A 21,487-nucleotide genomic window follows, 5' to 3' on the forward strand; every position below is an offset into this window, starting at 1 on the left:
TCAGAATTTAGGATCACCAGATTCACATATAACGGGTGTCTGATATGTGCAAATTTATCTCATGCTTCCTCATCATCTCTCCAGTTCAGACCAAATGCATTGTGTTTACACTTTCCTGCCAGCACATAGACAGAGAACTACTAGTTTGATGATATCACCTTACATAGAATCATATGCAGCTCACAGCAAAACAGTAGTTCTCAATTTCTAGAAAGGTAGACCTGTTCAGCCTGTGTCTGGCTTGGAGGGTCTGGTGATTGTCCAACCAGAGGTTTAACTGCCAAGGTGCTCCTTTATAGCAGTAGGGCTTGGATTCGTTGGTTTCATTCAGGAGGCTCAGAAGTGCAGAACCTAGTGGGGCAGTGTCCTTTCACCCCTCACCCCCCCAGGGTCATTCCTTTGTAACTGAGGGTCACACTTCTTCTTGGGGGTCCTGTTGGCTGTTGTGTGTCTCTTTTCTTCTTCCCCAACCTTTGGAAGTAAGCTAGGATTAATTTTGGCGCAGAGGTAACAAAATACAAAGATTTAAAAGAAAATGAGAAAATAAATCTCCAGGAGAAAAGAAACAGCGAGAGGTTGTCCCAATCCACAATATGTGGTGGATACCAAGTTGGGGATACCACAAAAGATGTTTGATCAGGCTGAGTGTCTGGGAGGATGAGTGCTGCAGCAGGGCTGGTTTCGCTGTGTCAGAGAAAGAAGCTCAGGCCGACAGAGGACTCATGTTTGGTGGGAACTGCTAAATCCAAAGGAAAAAACTGCAGAACTGATGTACAGTGGTGCCTCACACAACGAACTTAATCCGTTCCAGGAGCAAGTTTGTTATGTGAAACGTTCGTTGTGTGAAACGCGTTTTCCCATAACAATACATGTTAAAAAAAATAATTTGTTCTGTAGCATAAAATATGCTAAGATGACATAAAAAAAGATAAATTTTTGGTTATTATTTTTATTTAGATACATCTAAAAACATAATTGTTTTTTAAAACAACACACATTTTTTAAATTTAAAGACAGACTAAGTAGAGTCTAATTTTACAGTGAGAGGGCAGAGTCTCAGCGGCAAAAACTGGGACTTAACTGTTCATTTTTTTTTTTTTTTCTACCGTGTTTCCCCGATGATAAGGCAGGGCCATCAAATAAGACAGCCCCCCCTTTTTAGAAAAAAATGTAAAATAAGGCACCCCCCCGCAAATAAGCCACCCACCGATACCTGCGCTTACCCGAATCGGGTGGTACGGTGGGTGACTCCGTGTGGTCCCTGGCACCCCCGACACGATCGGGGCAAGAGGGAGCTCAAGCCCTCTTGCCCCCCCGACTCCCCGACACGATCGGGGCAAGAGGGAGCTCAAGCCCTCTTGCCCCCCCGACTCCCCGACACGATCGGGGCAAAAGGGAGCCCAAGCCCTCTTGCCCCGCCGATTCCCCAACTCCCCGACAATATCGGGCCAGGAGGGAGCCCAAGTCCTCCTGGCCACGGCGACCCCCTAACCCCACCCTGCACTACATTACGGGCAGGAGGGATCCCAGGCCCTCCTGCCCTAGACGCAAACCCCCCCTCCCCCCAACGACCGCCCCCCCCAAGAACCTCCGACCGCCCCCCCAGCCGACCCGCGACCCCCCTGGCCGACCCCCACGACACCCCCAACCCCCTTCCCCGTACCTTTCTGTAGTTGGCCGGACAGACGGGAGCCAAACCCGCCTGTCCGGAAGGCAGCCATCGACGGAATGAGGCCGGATTGGCCCATCCGTCCCAAAGCTCCGCCTACTGGTGGGGCCTAAGGCGCCTGGGCCAATCAGAATAGGCCCGGGAGCCTTAGGTCCCTCCTGGGGGCAGGGCCTGAGGCACATGGTCGGGTTGGGCCCATGTGCCTCAGGCCCCGCCCCCAGGAGGGACCTAAGGCTCCCGGGCCTATTCTGATTGGCCCAGGCGCCTTAGGCCCCACCAGTAGGCGGAGCTTTGGGACGGATGGGCCAATCCGGCCTCATTCCGTCGTTGGCTGCCTGCCGGACAGGCGGGTTTGGCTCCCGTCTGTCCGGCCAACTACAGAAAGGTACGGGGAAGGGGGTTGGGGGTGTCGTGGGGGTCGGCCAGGGGGGTCGCGGGTCGGCTGGGGGGGCGGTCGGAGGTTCTTGGGGGGGCGGTCGTTGGGGGGAGGGGGGGTTTGCGTCGAGGGCAGGAGGGCCTGGGATCCCTCCTGCCCGTAATGTAGTGCAGGGTGGGGTTAGGGGGTCGCCGTGGCCAGGAGGACTTGGGCTCCCTCCTGGCCCGATATTGTGTGGGGAGTTGGGGAATCGGCGGGGCAAGAGGGCTTGGGCTCCTTTTTGCCCCGATCGTGTCGGGGAGTCGGGGGGGGCAAGAGGGAACCAGGCGGAGAGAGGGCAGTTAAGCGCAGTGCCTGCGCAGAAGGATGCAGCTCGGGCGACTTCGTTGTGTGAAACGAAGTTCGTTGTACGGATCAAGACATAAAGTTCGTTGTGCGCAGCGTTCGCTGTGCGAGGCGTCCGTTATGCAAGGCACCACTGTACTTGATGCAGGAACTTTATTTTAGTCAATAAAACGTTGTATAAAAGTAGTCCACCTTTGTGGTTGAGAAACCAGGACCCAACACGGTCTGTGTTTCGATTAACACATCTTCCTCAGGGGTCCTACTAGAAGTTTGAGATCAGAGGACAAAAACCTTCTAGTAATTCCGTCGCTTAGTATAATAAATACAAGACAAGATACGATCTTTGCAGTTACAGCGCCCGGAATATGGAACTCCTTACCATCATTTATTAAGGAAGAAAAATCACTAAGTAAATTTAAAGGACTGTTAAAATGCTGGTTGTACAAGGATGCTTTTGAGACCTAATCATTGGAGTCTCTTTTGATCCCATTCTCTGCATAAATTCGCATGTCCTCTGTCTAAGACTCTGAGAAAATTAATTTTTTTTAAATTTTTTAAAAAGGTCTTAATTTTCTTTTCAATTTTTATTAATACTTTTAAAATTTTTACCCTCCCTTTGTACTTACCTTTCATGTGTCCTTTACTATGTTTATTGTAGTTCTCCCTACTTCCTTTATGTATCAATTCGTCATGTTTGTGTATGTCTGTTGTAGTTAATAATTAAGACCCTGTTTTTAATTGTAAATCACTTTGAATTAATGATATTGCGATACATCAAAATTTTAATAAAACTTGAAACTTGAAATATAATAATGTTACCTGTTATAAGAGTGTGAAAACTATGTATTGACATGTAAAAGTCTATAGAACCCTGCCTCCCACTGGTCTGACTCCTCTGTTCTTCATCCCCTGCTTCTTCTACTCACACCCTAAATTTGGCTATCTCAAACAATCCAAAAATATGTCTGCCTTTTGAAGAATCCCTTCTGTTGATTAGTTTCTGCTCTGCATTGCCCTGTAATCAAAACGTGACACTATATGCACTTCCTTCTGTAGGTTCACCAACACTTTGGCCATCAATGACCCCATACAGACATTGTTCCAGCTCATGGCAGGCCGCATCCCCCGAGCAGCTACGGTATGGTATTTTACGACCAGAAAAATTCCTCTGTCCAATGTGCATTTGGGCAAGTGGAGATGAATTATGTCTTAAGGAGCTACATATAAAATTTATCTATAAACAAAGCAAGATAAATCTTTGTTAAAAAGTCCAGTAAATAAACACTGAGTTCCTGTGGATACTTGCTCATGGCTCCTTTATCACATTCTTAGAGCACTGGGATATTTGCAGAATGGGAGAGATGTATAGTGGGTAGTTAGATGTAAACATGAGCTTCTTAATTAGGTGTCCACATCCTCTTTTGTGAATAATTTTTCATAAGTTAGCTGCTTATTATCATAAGCTGCCATGGTGCAAGATTCTTCTAAAGGAGATTTTAATATTTCTATTGCACTTTCTATGAATTTGGTTTTATTGTGGTTCTGTAATTTCAGCCTGTGATCACTGATCACCATTATTGTGCTCATTTCTCATGTGTGGTTGTTAATGCCATGCTAATAAGGCATCTATGAGCAGTATGGTATCTCCATGTGATTTTTTTTCCCCATCCTTTTCCATCAGTGTTGCGGGGATCTGAGGTGGGAAGACTGGAGACCGCACTTGGCAGTGATTTTGACCAATCAGGTCGAAGATGTTGAGCTACAGCAGCGGACCCTTGTTGCTATGGGTGACTGTCTTGGTAAGGACTGAGAAACACAGCCCCAGCCATGCTGGAAAGGAGCTTGGGAGTAGGAAGCAATGGAACAGTCTTAGAGTGTGGGCTGAGGAAGTCTGCCACATGGTTAGGAAGAAGAAAACTGGAACATACAGTACAAGAAAATTTGAGGTTTAGTGGGTGGGGTGCCAGGAGTTGTTGGTTGTTAGCATGGGTTACGGTTCTGAACAGACCATTGGACACAAAAAAATATATTAGAATTAGAAAAGGTACAGAGAAAGTTGATGAAATGATAAAAGGGATGGGATGACTTCTCTATGAGGAAAAACTAAAGCGGCTAGGGCTTTACAGCTTAGAGAAAAGATGGCTCGGGGGGAGATATGATAGAGTGGAACAGATTGATGTGAATCGCTTGTGTACTCTTTCCAAAAATACTAGGACTAGGGGGCATGCAATGAAGCTAGTAAGTAGTAGATTTAAAACAAACTGGAGAAAATATTTCTTCACTCAACATGACATCTAGTACCAATCAATATTTCAGGAGAAACTTAAAAACCTATCTGTTTGCTAGTTTTCTGGGTAATTGTAGTTGAAATTCTCATTAGATTGCAATAGAGAGTGACACGGTGAAAAAATTGGTCCCCGTCACCGCCCCGTCCCCGTCTCACCATCCTCTGCACCGCCCCGTCACCGTCATTCCCTTCACCGCCCCGTCACCGCCACTGCCACCCCATTCACCGCCCCGTCACCGCCACTGCAACCCCATTCACCGCCCCGTCACCGTCACCGCTGCATACATAAAAGCCTCAAACGGGTACGATTTTATATACTTTTCTAATATCTCCCCTATGTATCTGCCATTGCCCCCCCCTGTGTCCATATACCATCCCCATGGCATGTCCCCTTTTTGTCTCTGTCCCTATGCCCCATGCACATAATTTCCCCTCTTTCTGTTACCTTCCTGTGTCCAGATTTCCCCTATCTTCCTCTTCCATACCAGTGTGTCTCTTCTTTTCAACCCCATCTAGCTTTTTTCCCTCTTTCTTCCCCCCCCCCTGCTTCTAGCATCTGGCTCACCTGCCTGTCCTTCCCTTTCTTTCCTGCTGTGGGTTTTTCTTTCCGTTTTCATCACCTTGGCCCAGAATCCTTTTCCCTTTCACTCCCTCCTTACAGTCTGAGCCGGGAACACGGGTGATCGCACGGTCCTCGCAGCCCCCACCCGCCTGCCCAATCGATCCTAGTGTTTAGCCAGTTCTCTCCCTTCTCCTCACCTTATTTAGCAGGCTTTCTTTTTCAGCGACCTGCACGCTTTCCCAAAGAGCCGCACACGCGCGGCTGCTCAGTGTTCAATCTTCTGCTCTGCTGCAACTTCCTGTTTCCGGTTGCGTCAGAGCAGAAGATCGAAACTGAGCAGCAGCGGCTCTTTGATAGCGTGTGGGTCGCCGAAAAAGAAAATCTACAAACTAAGGTGAGGAGAAGGGAGAGAGCTGGCTAAACACTAGAATCGATTGGGCAGGCGGGTGTGAGCTGCGGGGACCGCGCGATCCTTCATGCCTCACTGCGGGGACAAGACCCATTCACCGCCCCGTGGGCGGTGAATGGCCTTGTCCCCGTCGCCGCAGCGACTGCTAGTTTTCTTCCCCGTTTTCGGCGGTGACCCGTGGCTAAAATGCGGTGGCCGCGGGTAAACCGCCACCGTGTCATTCTCTAGATTGCAATTCAAATTTCTTTTGTTAATCATATAGAACTTTAGGTATTGTGGTATAGAAATAAGTTTTTATGTTATATTATGTAATTAAATTCTGGAATTCGTTGTCAGAGATTGTGGTGAAAGTAGTTAGCTTAGCAGGGTTTTTAAAAGTTCATAAGGTCCATAAGCCATTATTAAGAAAGACTTGGGGAAATCCACTGCTTATTCCTAGGATAAAGAGCATATAATCTGCTTTACTTTTTTTGGAACCTTGCCAAATACTAGTTACCTGGGTTGGCCACTGTTGGAATCAGGATACTGGGCTTGATGGACCTTTGCTCTGTCCTAGTATGGCAGCTCTTATGTTCTTATATTTCTATGTACACTAAATTCAGTTATCAAATATTTAATTGATTTTTGTTATCTTTCATTTCTGCAGCTGGGAAAGGATTAATAGAAGCTGCTCATTTCTGTTATTTGATGGCCAATGTCACTTTTGGTTACTACAGTATTAGAAAGCATCCCCTTGTCCTTCTGGGCAGTAGCTGCAGGTGAGTAATTCAACAGAATCATTAAAAGAAGAGGTCTAGGTGTCTCATGTCATTTGTTTTGATCAAGAACTGTCAAACTTACAAGATTCTGGAGTCTGATGCAGGGGCGTAGCTACAGGAGGGGATAATATGCTGGCAGGGATGCTTCCCCCTGCCCAGAAAAATAAACGCAGCACTGCTGCTCCCTGTTGCTTCCTTCCTGCTCTGAGCATGCCGGGACTTCTTGCACATGCTCTGAGCGAGAAGTTCCAGCTTGCTAAGAGCACGAAGGAAGCAGCAGGGAGGGTTTGTGTTGTATTTATTTGGCTGGCGGAGGGAGGCATCTCTGGAAGCAAAAGTGGGGGGGCGGAGGGCAGAGAAGTGGGAATGTGTTGCCCCCCAAATTCTTGGGCCCCCCAAATTGCAGGGCTGGTTATGCTACTGCTGTGTAAACAGTGCTAGTACTGATAAAAGAGAAACAGAAATGCATTTTCTCCTGTACTCTGCTAAATACAAAAATAGAACAGACGTACATGTCCCCCAAAAAATACATTTCAATCCTTGAAAAGTATGAAATAAAAATATTTTTCTTTTCTACCTTTGTTGTCTAAACTCTTTCTTAATTGGGTGGTTCCCAGTTCGTTTAGCTTTTTGTGTTGGTTTTCTTCAAAATTATTTTTCAGTTTTACCTTTTCATTCTTCTCTATATCTTCCTTGACCCTATATCCACCTATATATGATTTTTATTACTCATTCTTCCTCTCACCTTCTAGTCTTAATTTAACAATTTTTTATTCCACACTATCCAATCATTCTAGGCAGGTTACAAATTAAACATGCATAATCTCATTAAACAAAAATACACATGCTACACTATATAAACATATACCTCTCATTCACCTACTGGCTTTTCTCCTCATTCCCTCTCCAGCAATCCTATTGCCCCCTCTGTCTTTCTCCTTCCTCAGTTTACTATCTCCTCTCTATCTCTAACTCACTCCCCTATCTACTGTTAATGTTATTGTGGCCATGACTAACCCTGAGTCCATTTGCTTTTTCTTTCTTTTCCTTCTTCTGAGCTTCTTATCTTTCCACCTAAACCCACCTCTCCTCTTCCCCCATTCTCCATTTATGTGAATAACACTCTCATTCTTCCTGTCTCATCAGCTTTTAGCTTCAAGAGTCATCTTTGACTCCTTTCTGTACTAATCCAACAGACCGCTAAAGCCTGTCATTTCTTTCTCTATTATATCACCAAAATCTGACCTTTCCTTTCCGAGCACATTATCAAACCCCTTATCAACACTCTTGTCATCTCTTGTCTAGATTACTGCAACTTGCTTCTCACTAAACCTTCTTTCTCCCCTTCTGTCCATTCAAAATTCTACTTCATGGCTTGTATTTCACCAATTTCGCTATTTTCACATTATCCCTCTCCTCGAGTCAAATTCCTCTGCAGCTCCTCAATATCTCTCCTCTCTTCTCTCCTTATATTCCTCTCCTGCCCACCCACCCCCTCCCCAAGTGCGAATGAATATGGCAGGAGGGATGCCAACTCCCTCCTGCCATCGCAAACCCCCAACCGCACTGATGCCCTTGTCTGCTGCCATCGGGTTCGATGCTGCCCACCCTTTCCCTGCGTGCGCATGAATGAATATGGCAGGAGGGATGCCAACTCCTTCCTGCCATTGCAAACTCGCCATCGGCCGAGCCTGGCCTGGCCCAACCCACCCCCCTCCCCGTACCTTTAAAAAATTGGTAGCAGGAGGGGTGCTCAGTTCCTCCTGCTCCAGGCCTCCAATGAACTGCATCCTTAGGCCCCGCCCAGTGCATCAGGTGATGCACGGGGAAGTCTCTGGACAAAAACAATGGCCAATCAGGGACTTCCTTAGACTCCTCCCTAAGGAAGTACCTGATTGGCTGAGGCACCCCAAGCCCCACCCAAGGGAGGAGCCCGAAGCGCCTCAGCCAACCAGGGTATTATGCATGATGCACTGGGGTGGGGCCTAAGGCCACAGTTCATCAGAGGAGGAGGCCTCGAGCAGGAGGGACTGAGCACCCCTCCTGCTCCCAACTTTTTAAAGGTACAGGGAGGGGGTGGGCCAGGCCAATGGCGGGTTTGCGATGGCAGGAGGGAGTTGGCTTCCATCCTGCCATATTCATTTGTGCGTACGCGGGGAGGGGGTGGGCAGTAGTGCTGCCCGATTCAGAGAAAAATATTTTGATTCGATTCACTGTTAATGACACAGCTTTTTAAGTTTAAACAAAGTACAAAAATAAATTTCACAACAATAATAAATTTCACAAAGTACTTCAAAAAAATCACATTTTTTCCATTAAAGTAGTTTTGGATACATTTGCTTGAACAGTCTTTTTTTCTAGTCCATAAGCAAGCAATATGAAAAAAATTTCCTTAATTATCTACTCAAACATTTTTGCTATTTAATTTCATTGTACCTAGACTATTATTCAGTAGAAAAAGTTTAGTTTGTTCAATCAAGCAGAACATTCACTCATAGAAGTCCAAAGTCCAGACAGGATTTAATTGAACAAACTAAATTTTTTCTACTGAATAATAGTTTAGGTATAATGAATAGCAAAAATGTTAAAGCCACACAGAAAAGCAGTAAAAGTCAATAGGTTCTCCGAGTGGGAACAACCTGATGTCTCAGCACTTGAGGAAAAGACCACGTAATAATGTTTATAAGATAAATCATATAAATGATTATACTGAAGCAGGGTGTCCTCAGCATGAGAGGTAGAGAATGACACGGTGGTTGTTACCCGCGGCTAGCCGCGGGTAACCTGCCAAAACGGTGACCAAAAAAAAAGGTCACCGCGAGATCGGGGACAAGGCCATTCACCGCCACGTGGAGCGGTGAATGGTTAGCATGCGTGGTGAATGAGCGTTCGATCCGGCAGCTCCCTCCTTTTCCCTTGCCTTTTCTTGTTGAAACTGGCGATTTCTATAAGGCTATGAGCTGTATTACAGCCAGAGCCTTGAAATTGCATCACGTTGCCTGCTGGAAAAATCTCCTCTGACGAAACTTCCTGTTTCCAGTTGCATCGTAGGAGACTTTTCTAGCAGGCAACCCGAAGCGACTTCAAGGCTTCGGCTGTAATACAGCGCATAGCCTTATACAAATTGCCAGTTTTGCCACAAGAGAAGGTAAGAGGGAGGGAGGGAGAGAAATGCACGGCTGGCCGGCGGGAGGGAGCTGCTGGACTGCATGAAGGGTGCTGGGGGTGGGGGGATGGAGAGGAGAAGGCGCTGAAGACGGGGACGGGGCGGTGAAGGGAACGGCAGAGATGGGGACGGGGCGGTGAAGGAGATGGTGGGGACGGGGCGGTGAAGAGGATGGTGATCTGGGGACGGGGCAGTGACGGGGACAGAATTTTTCCTCATGTCATTCTCTAGTGAGAGGTAAGCGAGGGGAGAGAATTCTCCAGCGCTTTATACAATAAGGCACAGGTTAATCACCCTCTGCCTGCACACCATCATAAGGCATCTCACATGTGCTCAAATTAATCAATGTGATAAATTAAACAGCGATATACAATTGGTCAATCACACGAGTGCAAGATCAAACAGGTTGTTCCCACTCAGAGAACCTATTGACTTTTACCGCTTTTCTGTGTGAGTAGATAATTAAGCAAATTTCTGATAGCCTACAGAAATGATTCTCAGCTTCCATCCCCAGCCCCCCTGCCGATTCCCAGCTTCCATCCCCAGCCCCCAAGACTCACCGGCCCCCTTGCTGATTCTCAGCTTCTATCCTCTGCCCCCAAGAGTCACCAGCCTCCCTGCCAATTCCCAGCTTCCATCCTCAGCCTCCAAGACTCACCAGCCCCCCTGCCGATTCCCAGCTTCCATCCTCAGCCCCCAAGAGTCACCAGCCCCCCTGCCGATTCAGAGCTTCCATCCCCAGCCCCCAAGATTCACTAGCCCCCCTGAACTGGATATTAAATAGCGGGGAAAGAGCCAGTCAAAACTATTATTTGTTGCTGCCGAGTGCTGAGGTCTGCTGCACGAGGTCCGCTCGCTCACCGCTTGACTCTCCCACTCCTTTCATTTCTTCCGATGTAACTTCCAGTTTCGCAAAACCGGAAGTTACATTAGATGGGAAGAGTCCGGTGGCTGGCGGCATGAAATAGTCCGAACTCGTCTTGCGGCTAAATCGGTGAGTCTGGTTTTTAATAAAAATGAACTGATTCGAATCGATTCATCTGATTTGAATCGGTGAACCGATTTGAATCGTGAATCGGGCAACACTAGTGGGCAGCATTGTGCCCGATGGCAGCAGTGACAGGCATCGGTGTGGGGGGCATTTCAGTGCGGTGTGAGGTTTGCGATGGCAGGAGGGAGTTGCCATCCCTCCTGCCATATTTATTCACGCTTGGGGAGGGGGGTGGGTGGGCAGCATCAGGCCCGATGGCAGTGGTGATGCCGGCGGTCATCGGTGCAGGGGGGGCATTGTTTTTGGTTCAGGGACGGGGGGCACTTTCGGGTTAAAACCACGGGCTCCTTTTTTTTATATATTCTGCTAAAAGCATTAGGAACCCATGGTTTTAAAGGGCAGAAGAGGGCAGGAGAGTTGGCAAGGATCGAAGCGACTGGTCTTCAGCAGTCACTTCTTTTCTGGTCGGCAAGCCCAATCGGTGTTCTTGATTTTGTTTAGTGAATCGCTGCCTTCCTGCTTTGCATGCCATTTCCCCTCATTTGCATGCAAGGATCGAATTGGATCATTAGTCCAATCCACGAGGCCCTTGATGCTTTTTTTTTTTTAATTCCATTGCCTCTAACTTTAGCACTGATTTATTATTTCCCTCCATTCTCTTCTATCAATATGCAGAATGTTCCCTTCTCCCTTCTCTCTCCCCCTGTTCCCTTCTGTGGCTTCATCATCAGTCCTTACTTCCCTCTATCCCCTTCCCACCTGCAGATCTGGCATCCTTCCTGTCTCCCTCCGCTCTCCTTCTCTCCACATGGGCCCTACAAACTTACAGTGCTCACTGGCACTGCTGGCAGCAATGATATCAGGTTCTCTCCAGGTGCTGTGCGGACTGGCAGTTTAGCCTTGGGAGATAGCCGCATAACCTTTAAAATGGGCTTCTCCTTGCCCGGTGTAACCCTTGCCAAGGGAACCTCTTTAATGTCTTTACTCAGGCCTACCTCTTCAGGATTTGCTGGCGGACTCTTTCCTCCCACGTCCCTATTCAGGCCTACCCCTTCAGGATTTGCTGGCGGACTCTTTCCGCCCCTGTCTCTATTCAGGCCTTCCTCTTCAGGATTTGCTGGCGGACTCTTTCCGCCCCTGTCCCTATTCAGGCCTACCCCTTCAGGATTTGCTGGCGGACTCTTTCCGCCCATGTCCCTATTCAGGCCTTCCTCTTCAGGATTTGCTGGCAGACTCTTTCCGCCCCTGTCCCTATTCAGGCCTTCCTCTTCAGGATTTGCTGGCGGACTCTTTCCGCCCTGACTACACTTCGGACATTCCTTACACCATGCCGCTACCTCTCGGGCTAGTCCGGGCCAATAGAATTTCATTTGGATCCCTTTAATGGTCGGGTCTTGGGTCAAATGCTCCTTCCCTAGGTCCCTATGGATGGACCAAAATATTTGTTTTCTAAAGCTGGCCGGTATTATTAAGCACCTCTGAGCTTTTCGGGCCCTAGGATTCCATCCTCTCTTACAGAGGAGTCCTCCTACCACCTGGAACGCACAAGCCCTCTCCCCAGCAACTTCCCACTGCTCTATAGCCGGATTTAATGAAGGATCTTTCCTTTGTTCCCGGCTTAGAGTAGGGAATCGTTGGGCCACCTCGTAAGGCACCCAGGGTCTCCAAGATAAGTGACTCCCCCCTCCTTTGCCTTGAGTGTAAGATCTTTTGTCTGCCCGCCTCTCCACTCGGCTTTTAATTCTCTTATGGGACGGTTCTTCTAGGACATCACCTTCCAGGGGGAAGATCTGAGCTAACTTCTCCTCCTGCACTGGGGAAGCCTTCACCCCTCACGTGCCAAAGCATTCCCCGAAGTAGGGCCATTCCCGTCCCAGGATCACATCATATGGGGGCCTAGGCATCAGGGCCATTTTCAGAGCATCCTCTCTCCCTTGATACTCTACCCATACTTCCTTCACTTCATAGGTTAAGGAGGTCCCATGCATGCATTGTATCTCCTTTTGTCCCTGAGGTCCATCAATTCCCTGACCGCGGGCTCTTAAGATCCTCTGCCACACCTTCTGGGCCAGTATGGACTGATCGGCCCCAGAGTCTAATAGGGCAACTACCGGAATTCCCTCTATTTTTATCCTGACCATACATGCTTTCTGGGAACCCAGGACCGAGGACCCAACCTTGTTTGTCAGGTTCCTCCTGACCGGGCATTGCAATCTCCAATGCCCCGGCTTACCACAGGCAAAACACTTACCAGCAAGCTTAACCCTGGCCCGCCCCTGGTACCTTCCCCCAGACCTCCTGAAACATCTTTCAAGGCCTTGTTTCAAGGCTCCAGGGCACTCATTCGGGGCCAAACGGGTTAACCATGACTGGCTCCGATAGTGGCCTGGGCTTTTCCCTAAATAACCTAGCAAAGTTTGCTTCAGTATGGGATAATTAGCTGCTTGTTCAGCGCTCAAGGTCTGATCTTGTATGTCATCATCTACATTTAATTTATGCAGTCTTATCGGCTCCCCAAAAGGAGCGCCTACCGGCCCGACGACGCCACCACCGCTGCCGGCCACCGGTGTTGCAGGCCTCTGTGCCAGGTTGTTTATGGCCTGTATCTGGGCGGACATTTGCTGCAAAAGTTCCGTGTGCCGCGTTTGCTGTGCCTGGTGGTCTGCTTTCCAGAGCTCTGCCTGCGACTGCAGCATCTCCTGAAAACGCTGCTGCATTTTGTGCATCTCCCCTTCCAGACCAGTTAGGAACTTAGATGCCTCCATCCTGGAATACAAACAAGAGAGAACAGGAACCCAAGTGCGGACTTTCAATGCTAGGGTTTTCCCTCACTAGCCCCGAGCCTCTGGTCCCCCTTACCCACCAATCCACATCAGCCACCCCTAAGCACCGTTACCTTAGGGACTGATGTGTCTCAGCCTTGGGATATTAGGGCCTCCCCAGCCACTCCTCCGACCAGGAACTCAGGAACCTGGAACCGCTCCTCCGGCCTCCGCTCCACTCCTTAGCAGACTGTGTCCTCCGGACGCCTTGATGCTGCCTTGTACTCCACCAGGACCCACACTGCACCGGATGTTGCTCCTTCTTCCTGCTTTGCCTCTGGGTATTTGTAATCCACAGCTCAAACAAAGTCAGGTTTAGAAAAATTATGGCTTTCAAAAAAAAACCCACTCGAATTGTTCCACAATTCCCAAAATACTGTATTGCCAGCCTTTGAACACAATACTTTCTGGCACTAGTCTTCACCTCAAAAAGGTCAGCAGTTTGCTATGCAAAAAAAAAACAAAACCAAAAACCAAAGTTCATGTTTTGTTTTTTTTTCCTTCTTGGTGTTTTTTGGGTTTTTTTCCAAGTCTTTGGACGTACTTCCTCCACTAACCTGTGGGCGGCGCGATCCCACCACTGCCACCAACTTCTTGTGGCCGGGCCCGTCCCCGAGTAGGTGGGAAACACCGGCCCAGACCACAAGCAAGAATTTTAGTACGCCTTTTATATGGTGGTGAAAGGAAGACCCGGATACCGGATTCCTTGGAAAACAGTACCAGGTTTATTAGTGTCCCAAAGTACAAAGAAAAGAAAACAGAAGCAAAAAGAAAACATTCACCTTGGTTGGTTACAGTCCTTTGGGTGCATCCTGCACACTATTATATTACAGTCCAGGTGTTTTACTGAGGAGCTGGATTGCATCTCCTTATCAAAAGCAAAAATACTATAACATCAAAATATTATATCAGTTCAATGCCTTCCTTGGATCGTATCCCCACTGGGACTTATTGATTTCCCTGGATCTTAACACCTTCTGGCTTTTCTAGCTGAGCACGGCTTGCGTCCAGTCTTTTCCCCTCTCAGCTCCCTTTATCTTCCTGACATGTTTTTATTACCTAATTAGCTTTGCCAGCACTGCTCTGGCTTCCGTATGAAACAAATAAACAATGGGAGAACGTTCTGCTTGAGATTAGCTGAGGACTTTCAAATACTGTATTCCCCCAGGTCCATGTCCTCTTCACTCATATTATCACTCAGGACACTGCACATTTCCCATTCACCCTCATGGGAACTCTGGCTTAATGTTTCCTCATTTCTCCCAGGCTGTGCTTCCCATCCCCCTCTCTGCAAGTCTGCCAAAATACCTGCAGCCTTTCCCTGGGGATAATTTCCCAGCCTTTCCCTCTGGGGTTTAAGCTGCCAGTCACTGTACCTCCCAAGTGCTGTACCACCTTTCCTTAGGTGCTGGCTTCCTGCCATACGCTCATGCTGGGATTTAGGCACCCTCTGTGACCTGGAACCTCCTTGAGTGATTTGGCTTCTCTCATCAGAGTCAGCTGTGTCCTCCTTCTCTCTCTCCTCCCTATCTGCAAACTGACTTTGCCTATAAGGCAAACTCCCGGGTCGGACTCCACCCCTCTCTAAATTGGTCTCAGGTTTCTCCCTGACCTGGGGAAAGGAGTGATAGGGGCAATTAGTGGTTTTCAGAGCCTTCCTTAACTGGCTCTTCAGCTGTGCTGGGACCTGCCTGGGCTTACATTCTTTTGGCTGAGCCAGCTGTCCTGGCTCCATGCCGGGTTTTACAGAGCCCTGTGCTGCATTCTGGGGAGTTTTAGCAGTAGTTTTCACTGTGACAGGAGCTTCCCTGTCACACCACATAGCTAACTGTGCAAAGTTAGGACTGCTGTTTAAGTGGTCTGGCTTGCCTGGTTAGCTATGCAGGCACTAGGACTGAATATTATCAGTTCTTGCATAATTTCCAGATCTGCCCTAACTCCACCTCTAGTTCTGACCAGGCAAGCACAGTTCAGACAGGGCTGAGGTGATCCAATTTTCAGTGGCACTGATTGGTTACATGGCAGTGAATATCAGTGGACAAACAGCTGACTGCAATGTAAACATTTTGAGTTTCGGGCCCTCTGTTTCTATGTAGTATATTCATTTGTGCACTAGAGGTCACTCCTGAATCACACATAGCTTTATAAAGGATTATCTGGCTCAGAATGACATTTTACATCTGTCGCAAGCTGACCAGTTTGATTCAGGATGCTTCCTGTGGCCTGGGGCATGGTAACACCTTATTAGACCTCAGTTGCATTGCCTCTGGCCATGTTTCTAGGAGGCCAGGGCATTCTGAGAGGAAGATTCTGTCTATATCTGAAGGTCCTTGTTAGTAACTAAAGAAACCCAATAGTTCCACAAAAAAAGGGAAAACCCAAAAACAAAAATAATGTTATGGAACAGATGTTATTAATGCAGGTGTTTATTAGATCCAACACATAAAATAAATGTGATAATTCACATAGAAGATTGGACAGATGAAGTTACAGGGAAATACTTTTAAAGCCAATAGGAGGAAATATTTTTTTCACTCAGAGAATAGTTAAGCTCTGGAACATGTTGCCAGAGGTTTTGGTAAGAGCAGATAGCATAGCTGGTTTAAGAAAGGTTTCCTGGAGGAAAAGTCCATAGTCTGTTATAGAGAAAGACATGGGGGAGCCACTGCTTGCCCTGGATCAGTAGCATGGAATATTGCTACTCCTTAGGTTTTGGCCAGTACTAGTGACCTGGATTGGTTACCATGAGAACAGGCTTGATGGACCATTGGTCTGACCCAGTAAGGCTATTCTTATGTTCTTATGCATCAAGAACATCTGTTCCACAACATCTGAAAGCCTTGTGCCATTGTTCTTTCATTTTGTCCTTTATTCAGAATTGTGTGTCTATAAAAAGTATCTTAAAGGCATTGAAAGGATTCAGGACTATTCTATGAATGTTATCTCTGGCTTTTATTGTACAACGAGAGAGCCCAATATATTCCCTATCTTTGAAGGAAGCTGCCTGTCAGTGTCCTGGCATTTGAACTATTGTTATGGGCCATTGCATATGAGATGTTATCACACAGTGCACAGAAAGACTTTCATACGATTTGCAAAGCAGGAGTTCTTACCTGGAAAACAAGCCACTTCCCAGGGCTTTGCCATCGTACTATGGCATTAAGCAGCTACTGTGAATATGATGTCGGGCAGACAGAACGATTCACGGGGGGGGGGGGGGGGGGTGCTTCCAGTTCTGACAGTCATCACATGCAAAGCTCGGAGTACTTTTTACCCTGTAAGGATAGGAGTGGCTGGGGTGCAGCATGGTATGTCAGGGACACTGCAGCTTCGTTACCAGACTGGCCTCATGGCAACTTCTTTGCTGTAACAACCACCTTCCTCTGTGGTCCAGGTTCTATCCTGTGTTATGTTTCTTTCTAAAGTCTCAATTAAAAAGACCTCTGATCCTGTCATCTCATGGATCGATGTTTTAGCAGGGACAGTCAGTATATTTTTTTTAAATGGTTGCCATTGTGGCTGAATTAAATCTGGATATTTAAAGCTGCTATACAGATAGTGGCTGGGGTTGAATATCTAGATCTGGATAACAGCGATATTAAGACCGTTATCTCGGATAAAGTTAGGAGAGTCTTTTTACTGTTTCAGCTTTATCTGGATTATTATCCTCAGCAGACTGAATGTTTATTTATTTCTGTATTTATATACCACTTATAGCTTAAGTGGTTTATATTCAGTTACTCAAACATTTTTTCCTATCTGTCCTGGTGAGCTCACACTCTAGCTAATATATCTGGGGCAATGGGGGATCAAGTGACTTGTCCAGGGTCACAGGGAGTAGTATGGGATTTGAACCCACAACCTCAGGGTGCTGAGGCTGTAGCTCTAAGCACAAGGCCACCCACTACATGTTAACTGCATACCTCCCAGCTCGGCCCAAGTTCTGCCTCCAGATACTTCTGACCAGGATCGTAACAAGCTATCTGCAGGCAGTGTGGCCCCAGAGCACAAGGGAGGTGGGGGCTCCAAAACTGTATATGGTACTGTCCACTGCCTTTCCTGCTTGGTTGTGATGTAGTAGGCAGGATAGGAGCTGTTTATGTGGCATGGGGCACATTTCCAGCTTGGGACAGTCCTGCTTTTGAGGCATTTATTAAGATCTTTGAATGATAGCGTAGTTGTTCACAATATTTCAAAGGCTCATCTTGCTTCAACTAGAAATGGTGCATTTTTTTATTTAGTCCCTATATTATGGAACAGCTTGCCGATGGATTTGAGAAAGGAAGAATAATTCCAAATTTTTAAAAGACATCTAAAGGCACATTTTTTTCAAATGGCCTTTTTAAATTGATGAGCTGAATTCGGGACTGCAATCTGCATTTATATAATTTTATTTTATTTTTTATAATTTTTAATTTGTATTAATTAATTTTTAGTTTTATTTGCTAATTTGGTTGTAATAGGGTATTATGTATTAAAAATGTTAATTTCTTTCTTTTTCTTTCCTATTTAAATGGAATTCTTTTTATAAATTTGATTGAGTTATAATGTAAACTGCTTTGATCTTTTTGGGCTGTATAAAGATTTTAATAAACATAAACATATTCAGTCCCCCCAGTATTCTGCCGGTGGCGGGCAATGCTGTAAATGTCTACCACAGGCATTAAACTAGATATTCGATACCAGACCATATCTGGTTGCAGCATTGAATATCTGTTTTTTTTAAAAGCTGGCTAGCACATGCTCAGTTAACTTGATATTCAGAGCTAACTGGCCAGTTCATTAGCACATATAGGACCACTATGCGGTCTTATTTATTTGCTAATACGCTCAATGTCTAAATATCTAGAGTCAAAATCCTTGAATATTTTAGTTCATTCTCTCATAATTTCTAGATTAGACTACTGTAATTCATTGTTATTAAATATTACATGCAAGGAACAAAGACGACTACAAATAATACAAAACATTGCTATTAAATTAATTCACCACGGAAAGAAATATGATCATGTAACGCCTTATTTAATAGACTCACATTGGCTACCTATCAATCAAAGAATAACTTATAAAATAGCTTTACTTATATTTAAAACAATAACTACTAATGAACCACAGTTTATTAACCCTCTTCTAATTCCACTTACTTCAAATCGTTCTCTTCGGTCTAATACACAAGAATTATTAATGGTCCCATCTTTAAAAATAATAGGAACCAGACGCCATGATATCTTCTCAGTTAAGGCACCACTTATCTGGAATACCCTTCCTTTGTACATTAGAAACATTAAAGATCTTAATCTATTTAAAACCAATTTAAAAACATTCCTCTTCAAAGCTTCATTTAGCCTCTAAAATTTTCTTCCTTTTCATGATCATTTAAAACTTCAGTATTTTAAACCCAACCCTAGTGTTTTATCCCTCCCCTACCAACGTTCTTTTTTCTTCTTTTAAGATATAAAACATTGTAACTTTTTCCCTTACGTTTTTACCAAAGTATTCCAGTACTGTCCATAATGTCTGTATTGTCAGTTTAGTATTCCCCTGTTTACTTATTTAATGTAGTAATGTTAATTTAATTTTAATGTTTTATCCCAATTATATATTTATGTAATTCGCTTAGAAATATTAAGCGAATCATCAAATTTAAATAAAACTTGAAACTTGAAACTAACACCCCTGAAATACCCTCAGAACACCCCTGACATAGCCAGCTTGCACTTTGACGCTAACTGGTCATATTCAGTGAAAATAATTGGTTGTGCCACTGAAAATGACTGGATAGAAGCCGATAAGTGAGTTAACTGGTTGGTGTCTGTTCTCAACCAGTTAACTTCTTTTGAATATTGGTTGGAGTGGCACCACCCTGATAAAGTGGCTATTTGGATAAATGGCGTGAAATCAGATTTCCAGTGTCATTTATAGGTCATGTAATTTCAGTGTCATTAAGGGCTCCTTTTATGAAGCCGCGGTAGCGGTTTAACACGAGTAATAACGCGCACTAAACCGCCGGCCGCACTAGCCGCTACCGTCTCCTCTTGAGCAGGCGGTAGTTTTCCGGGCTAGGGCGGGGGTTAGCGCGTGATGAAAAGTCACACGCGTTAAAGCCACTACCTCAGCTTCGTAAAAGGAGCCCTAAATTTCATTTGTATTCCATTGTTAATAGCTATTTGGCTTAAGCCATACTGGAATCTGTGACCCTTGGGTTAGGAGACAGCAGCTTTCCAGGAGGAGCTATACTGCCTCTTTATTGTCCTCTCCTGTTTCTACATTCAATGTGAGGAAAAAGCCATGTTGACTGAATTGTTAAGTAATTCAGAAAAAACATCCCTTTCCACTTTCCATTCTCAGAGCTATCCTTTTTTGCATTTTCTAGTCAAACATTTCCGAAGTTCACCTCAACTGAGTCTATTCAGCAGACTGAAATCTTTGAATACTGTCAACTCCTGAGGCACTCCAAGTCCTTCATTCCTTCTTTCCAGGTACTGTAAGAAACTCCTGACTTATTTTCAGATTGTTATGTGGCCCGCTGGGATATCTATAGTTTATAGAAAATAAAAGTCACAGTTTCATAAGGGGGTTGAGGGAAGAAACTGGCCTTCCCTTTCATAGGTGATCAAACGAAGTCTGCTGTGTTAAACGGAAGTTTCCAAGTCTTTGAACAATTTAATTTTGTCCTCACTGTCCCCGCGTGTCCTTTGGTATCATGAATGTGAGTGCAGTCGCTTGGCTATCTCACTTATTTAAGACTTGGTGGTTTAATATTAATGAAGTCCATCTCAGGAACATCATTTCTCCACTTTGTTTTTTGTTTCTTCTTGGATTTGTCTGTGGAGATCATTGGGTCATTTCTCTTGTTTTACTCAGTTACCATAGTAATTGATTTTTTAAAAAAGTTGAGATGACCTGTGACTGCTCTGCTGGGATTTTTCTAGCTTATTTATCACAGATATTTATACTTTAATGAAAAACACAAGAATCAATTAGGAGAGTAGAGAGGGTGTAATGTACTCAATGAAGTGTCTTGGGATTCTGCTTCTGTTGGAGAGAAAGTCACTTCAGTGGAACCCTATGATACAGCCGAAGCCACATCACAGCCAATGGGTATGCATTTGCCATCTATAATCAAAGCTAATGTACTGCTAGTCATTATAAACCACTGTGCTCTCACCTTTCAAAACTAGGTTAGAAACCTCAACATTGCACTCTCGCCTCCCGAAACAGAATTAGGAACCTCAGCACTGTACTTCCGCCTCCTTAAACAGAATTAGGAACCTCAGCACTGCACTCTCGCCTCCCCAAACAAAATTAGGAACCTCAGCACTGCACTCTCAGTCCTGAAACAGAATTAGGAACCTCAGCACTGCACTCTTGCCTCCCCAAATAGAATTAGGAACCTCAGCACCGCACTCTCATCTCCTTACACTCAATTAAAAACTCCAGCACCACGCCCATTATTTATTTATTTATTTCATGAGCTTATATCCTGCCTAAAACCTAAGTGGGTTACAAAAATGCATACATAGAATACATTCGGTCAGAAAACCCAGCACCACACCCTCTTCTCCCAACTCCTTTAGAAACCCCAGTACTATACCCTCATTTCCCAACACTTGGTTAGAAACTCCAGCAGCACTCTCTAATTGCTCAACATTCAATTAGGAATCCCAGCACTGAACTCTCATCTCCCAGTGCTGCATAGTCATCTTTTGATATTGTTGTAAATTGCTGTAAACAGCAGCGCTGTTCCCTCCCCTTTCAGCACTTAGCTGGCCAGTAATAATTTACATTTATCTGCGTAAATAGCAATTTGTCTAGGTGAAAGAGTTATTGCAAAGCTCTCTACCCTTATTCTGCCAATATAGTATGCCTAACCTAGGGCTCTGTGGTGTATATAGGCGGTGTTATGGGGAGGCATTCTCAGTGGCTTGTTTGGGTAGGATTAGGACTCAGCATGCATGTTGTAGCGTGGCCGTCCCTTAGAGCAAGGCAGGACCGGCGCACATATCGCCCTGGTGTGCTTCCCCAAGAGGGAGGAAGTCCCTGTGGTAGAGAGCTTACCCAGTGTGTAGCAGTCAGGATAATATCACACAGGTACATAGTCA

General features: G+C 45.7%; 1 protein-coding gene across 4 annotated transcripts in view; it reads left to right on the forward strand.

The window, feature by feature from the left end:
* The window catches only part of SEC16B (SEC16 homolog B, endoplasmic reticulum export factor), a 172,766-nt gene that overhangs the window by 73,884 nt on the left and 77,395 nt on the right, over window positions 1-21,487 (forward strand). For all 4 annotated transcript variants that reach the window (XM_033915204.1, XM_033915203.1, XM_033915205.1 and 1 more), the window contains exons 12-15: window positions 3,447-3,528; window positions 4,072-4,189; window positions 6,295-6,406; window positions 19,759-19,864. In XM_033915204.1, the coding sequence (XP_033771095.1) occupies window positions 3,447-3,528; window positions 4,072-4,189; window positions 6,295-6,406; window positions 19,759-19,864 (418 nt within the window). The remainder of the gene's footprint in view (window positions 1-3,446; window positions 3,529-4,071; window positions 4,190-6,294; window positions 6,407-19,758; window positions 19,865-21,487) is intronic.

The sequence above is a fragment of the Geotrypetes seraphini genome, chromosome 12 (genome assembly GCF_902459505.1).
Source record: "Geotrypetes seraphini chromosome 12, aGeoSer1.1, whole genome shotgun sequence".
NCBI lineage: Eukaryota > Metazoa > Chordata > Amphibia > Gymnophiona > Dermophiidae > Geotrypetes > Geotrypetes seraphini.